General features: G+C 36.6%; 1 protein-coding gene across 3 annotated transcripts in view; it reads left to right on the plus strand.

Moving 5' to 3' along the window:
• CPEB2 (cytoplasmic polyadenylation element binding protein 2) overlaps window positions 1-3,861 on the plus strand; it is a gene marked incomplete at both ends in the record, with an annotated part of 50,793 nt that extends 46,932 nt beyond the window's left edge. For all 3 annotated transcript variants that reach the window (XM_082482358.1, XM_082482359.1, XM_082482360.1), the window contains one exon: window positions 3,634-3,861. In XM_082482358.1, coding sequence (XP_082338484.1) covers window positions 3,634-3,861 — 228 coding nt within the window. The remainder of the gene's footprint in view (window positions 1-3,633) is intronic.
• Between the last annotated feature and the right edge of the window lie 2,139 nt (window positions 3,862-6,000).

The following is a 6,000-nucleotide window of genomic DNA, read 5'->3' on the forward strand; positions in this document are numbered from 1 at the left end:
GCTTGTGACTTGCAGCTGTAGGTCTTCCTTTTGGCTAATTATGTAACAGGAAAAATGTCCTTGACACTGTGACTGCGTGAGGGGAAGCATCTTGCGTTTTAGTATTTGGACAAAATGGGAGTAAGGACCAGAATCCAGAACTCCTTCTAAAGAAATGCTAAAGGGGTCATTTAACTTCAGAATGGTGCATAGCTTGATGTGTTTCAGGAGCCATCTGTAGTGCCTTGGGCTGTAAAGTTACCTAACTTGAAAATTAGAGGTAGGCAGTTGAGTCCCATCGAAACTAGTTCTCCCTCAAGGGTGGGAGGCATGGACTTGAATGCTGTAAACTAGAGGACACTTGATCTTCCTCTTCCTATGGGAGTGTCCTTTGCAGTAGAGGAGTATATGGTAGACTGGCAGTGCCATCTCGTAAGAGAAAAGAAGGCATGAACCTACCTGTGAAGGCTGCACTTCCAAACAGGTTGGTTTGTTGTTTCGGGTTTTTTTTAACAGTAGGTCACCAAAGATTTTAAGTGCTCTTTGGATGCCGAGCAGGCATCTGAAATGGCAGGACTTGCTGTTCGCAGAGAAAGGGTTTCACTTGTTAATGTGTGATATAACACTGAAATACTGAAAAGGGGAAGAGCAGTAAAACAGTGGGTATGTGCTGCAGGCCTCTTGGAGCTTGGACAAGAGGAAAAAAAAAAAAATCTACCCCAAATACTAGACTTCAGAAGCACAGCATTTGAGTTTCATCCATGAGACTTAATGTAGAAAAACACTAGTCAAATGATTTCTTCAATTATTATTACGAAAGAAAAGAAGAAACAAGTAGAATTAGTATCTGTAGTTAGCTGTTCATGGGCTGGAGAGGTTGCGGGGGAGAGGGAAGGAAGTTCTAGGCTTTCTCTTTCAATATTTGAATTCTCACTGTTCCTATTTTGGTTATGATTTGTGTTCATTCTTTTAGCATTGCTTTTCTAATTATTGAGAATTAATTTCTTGACTCAAATATTCTCTTAAATCTGGAATTTTGGGCACTTTTCTTAGGATCCTCGCTTTTTCTTATTTTTAAAAATGTATGCTATTCCTGAAGTGTTTCACTTGCAAAATACAGCAATACCAGACCTAAGTGTTTTAAGAAACTTGCCTTTAAACCTTGTGATTGGGAAGGTTAATGAATGTCTTTGTTTCAGAGGGTTTTTAATCTTTATTTTTCGAATCATCTTCTCTAATTAAATCATATGGTCACTCATTGTTTATATAATTATATATCTATTTATACAACCCAGTTATTTGTGTTACTGAGGAATAATGGAGAAAAGCCTCTTTTTAGGGAACACTTTAGCTCTTATCTGTTTCTGAAAGTATAAAAAAAACTATTTTCAGAAATAGTTGCTTTTGCTACATGGAGTTTATAAACTAATGCCTTTTCAGGCTCTGAAAATATTCTATAATCAGTATTACTGCTGATTTGTAGATGAGCAAGCAATTTGTATGAATCTGTAAACCACTATTTGTAAAGGAGGAGGATAGTCCGACTTCGGGTACTGCCTTCATCTGAGATGTGTATGTATGCTGGCCAATAAAGCGATATATTACATATTTCACTGAAATCTTAGAGGCCGGCTGTTCTCTTACCCTTTACCTTAGCATGGCCTTTCTGTACCAGTTATATCCAGTTTCTATAGGTCTGCTGCCCTTTCACATTCTTTTCATAACCAGTTTTGTCTGTGTAAAAGTATTTTTTTGATTACTAAATTTTGCAGTTCACCTGTTTATCCTTCCGAACTTCAGTTCAAAGTATTTATAGCTTTTTTTTTTTTGGCACATACCTGTTCCTACTTTAATTGGAAATCTTTGTCACAGTCACTTAACAAACACTGTCTGTGATCTTAACTTCTTCCTTACCTAAGTACTCTGCAGCTTCTCTCCAGTTCTTTTGATGTGTAGATATGTTTAGTTTCTCTAACAGATGTTTTTCTTCAGTAAAGTGCTCCTCATCCTGTTTTATCATATATGAAAGGTCAGCTCCAAACATTTCCTTGAAACTCGTTTGGAGTTTCAGCTCCAAACAATTCCTTAAAACGTTGTTAACTTTCGTATGCTGGCAGTCTGCATCCGCTTCATGTAATACTTCCATTCCCCAAAGTGTTTCTCCAATGCATTTGCAATCATCTTCATACCGATCTTGGTGCATTCATGTCCTGCTCTGTGCTTTCAGTAATTTTGAACAACAAACAAAGCTAGTGCATAAGGTAGCTGTTTATTGGAAGGTTTAAGTGTAACTTGTGATAAGGTGGGTCATTGTAGTAAAATAAGTAGTAGAGCTTGTGCTGAATATAGATTACTGGAAGAAGCACACTCTATTTTAAACATAGATGGGTTTGCCATGTCAAGTATGACCTCTACTTCGGGAGCTAAGAAAATGAAGACTGTTCTGCTGATAAAATTTTCAGTGGGTAGCTGTATGTGTAAATTTTTTCCTCTGGAGACACAGTGGAAAAAATAGCATTTTAAAGTTCTCATTATTTCAAACATACTCTGTCTGAGTATAGTACATAAAGTCGATGTCTATACGTAAGCATTCTTCTCAGGTAATAGTATCTCCGAAAAAAAATCTCTTACAGCAGTGAGTTTTAGTATGAACTGGAATAGCTCTTTTTGCCAACAAAAGGCAAAAAATACCATCTTTAAAAGTGAGGAAAACGTGGAAGACAACAATACATTCCTTAATAATGGAGTCAACTCATTTTGTGTTTTATTATGAAGTTCTTCTTCCTGTCTGATGACAGTCTGTAACAGTTCAGTTGCGCAAAGACATAATGCAAATTTACCACTGGACTCCTGCCACTTTTCCACTCTGGCAGTCAGATGAGTTTGGGAGAAAGAAGCTGTATAAGACAGGTGTTTCTAGCAGTTTGTAGACTTGCAAAATGGTCTTTAAAAATATTTTCAGAAATGCATTGAATACAAATTTCTGTACAGCTCAAAGCCACAAAAAGGGGCAAGTAGTAGATGACCAAAATCTGTAGCTCCAAATTTGACCATATTTTAGAAATTGGGAGTGAATTTACAGTGAATAGGAGTGCTAAAAGATCTGTATTCTGGCCTGTAGAAAGTACTTTTAATTTGCACACAAAAGTAGTGTGTGCAGAGACTTATACTTGTTTTGGTTTTTCTTTTTTTAAAAAAAGGTTAATGTATAAATCGTTACATTCTTGTATGTTCAGTTATTTCTTCCTGAAGAGTATAGAATTGGGTGTCATGTTGGGGTACATTTGGGAGCTGATGAGGTTAGTTGGGAGAACTTTGGGCTTGTTTACCTGTTTTCTGCACGTGGTTCCACATTATCATTTGCCAAGAACATCCTTCCAGAATGAATTAAGGGAGCTTCTGATGTAGCTATTTATTACATATATAGTATACTTCTGAAGATGTGCCTTGAAGTGTTCTGCTTACTGTATAGATAGGTCTGTAGCTGATAAATGATAGAGTAATAACTGATTAGTTAGAAAAAGGCATTAATACGTCTGATTTCGGACATTTTTTATTTATTTTTTTTTTAAACCAGAACAACCTGAATGGCCTCATACGACTTTTAAGTAGGAATAGGTATTAAGTAGAATTGTTTCTGTTTTACTCCAACAGGTGGAGGTAAAGCCATATGTGTTGGATGACCAGATGTGTGACGAATGCCAGGGCGCACGATGCGGTGGAAAGTTTGCTCCTTTCTTTTGTGCCAATGTCACTTGCCTGCAGTATTACTGTGAGTTTTGTTGGGCAAATATCCACTCTCGTGCAGGACGTGAATTCCATAAGCCATTGGTAAAGGAGGGGGCTGACCGCCCACGTCAGATCCACTTCCGCTGGAATTAAACATGGTGAACCAGCATCTACACAAGGAAAGAAGGGTGCATGTGGCTTACTGTGTTTGAAGATACTGACATGCAGAAGAAATAAGTGCATTCTTCTGCTTTTCACCCCAGCTATCAATACATGCATCTTTATCAGCAGCCAAAACACTACAAGCCTCTTGTTTTTCACCAAAACCCTACATCTCAGGCTTACTAATTTTTGTGATATTTTCATGTTAAAATAAAATGTTTTTTTGTATTTTCTCCAAGTTATTTTTATATGTAAAGTTAAAACTAGATATGAGAATGTTTTTGCGTAGGGGCACACAGTCTGCTGCTATATTTAGTGGGTGAAGCGTGCACTTATTTCTAAACATGGGTTTTTAACTTCAAGATCTGCCCCAGTAATTTACCAAAGGTAGCAAAATAGTGAAGATGGAATATGTCTGCTACAAAAAGCTTATTTTTATTGTTGTTGCTATTTTCAGTGTATACATAAACTAAAAATTAGGGTTGATTTTTTGCTCTCCATTTTGACTTGCAAGAAATAATACCTCAAGATAATCTGATTTATTAGCTATTTTTAAACATTTTTAATCACAAGCTGTATTAGCTTTGCTGCTATATAGGTGTTATGTGTAATGCCACCTATTAATACGGGATTGAAACGTTTAAGACACACTGCATTACAGATTAAATGCAGGCAGCACAATATGGCCTAAACTGCCATAGTTTTAGAATGTGAAAAACTTGCATGTTTACTTACCTGTATACACCATATGCATGCACTAGAACTATTAATTAACAAGAGGTGAGTTATTGCAAATGTTCAAAAAAGGCTCTCTTGAAACTAGGTAGCATGAGCAAATCTACAAAATTTGTAACAAAAAACAAACTTGCATGCATTATTGTGACTGAAGTAAAAAAAAAAATGTCCTACATGTGTACAATATGCAAATTAGTTTTAGACTAGAAAGTGCAGCCATTTTGTGACCTGGTCAGTAGTGGAATTCAATTTTATGCAGACTGGATGTAATATTGTAATCCCTGTGCAATTTTGTGACGTGTGCTTCTACTTAATGTGGCGTGATGTAGTATAGGTACAAGTTTGAGTAAAAAAGCTAGCAGTTGGAAAATTCTTTTAAGCCCCCTTGATTGTTCATGGTTAAGATTTCCTCTACAAACCAAAGATGGCCAGCACACTGCTAACCAGTCACCAAATGTGAAACCCGTGACAAATGCATACGAAACCAGACTTACACGAGAATGCGTAATGCTTTAGAAATTAAATCTAAGTAAAGTCAAAATGGAGAAGGTGTAATATACAGACGGCTAGTTGCATAACGAACTAAATTCTACCTTTAAGACAACAGTGAAATTTGGCTTTAAAAAAAAAAAAAAAAAAAAAAAAAAAAAAGAAATCTCGCTTACATGTTTGACCTGTGTGCGTTGTGGTCTTCTGTCAAACTGGGGTCACTGTTGCATGAAAAGTAGCTACTTGACAGTCAAGGATAGTGTTTTTATTTTGATGAAGGAGTTCTAGTAATGACGTTGCTTGCAGATTTTGAAAAACAGACGTAGTGAGGACAGAGGCAATAGTTAACGGAACACTAAAAGAAAATCTTGGCAGTGTTTTTGTCGATCTCGGAGCATTTTTAGTGCAACTAGCCCTACTTTTTAACGGAGCAAACAGTTATTCTGCAGCCTAAGCAAGCACTCGACGGTAGCTGTTGTCATGCAGAATTAAGAGCCTGATGCTAGAGTTGAAATTACAAGGGTGTTGTTCTTCGCAATCCCTTGGGACAATCCTTCATGTAAGCAAAGTGTTGATCTTATATTGGTTGTCTACGGTGTGCTTTTTTTGTACTGTACAATACGTGGTTCATGTCTAACTCTGCTGTTTTATTGTGGTTGTGGTTCAAGTTTTTAATGTTTAAAAGTTGATGCTGTTTTAAGAAGAGCTTTTTACTAATTTATTTGTCAATGTTCCCTATTTGTTACCTAACCATGATCCTCCAGATTTTTTGGAGTATTCTTTTCTAACCTTAACCCTGCCAAACCTTGATCCATTTTGACATTTGTTATGCACTATTTTTATATCTCTGTGAGAGATTTTTCCAACAGTCAGCTATTTTAAGGCACACTTTTTTTGACTGATGAC

Source organism: Vanellus vanellus (assembly GCF_965231255.1).
Source record: "Vanellus vanellus genome assembly, chromosome: 4".
Lineage (NCBI taxonomy): Eukaryota > Metazoa > Chordata > Aves > Charadriiformes > Charadriidae > Vanellus > Vanellus vanellus.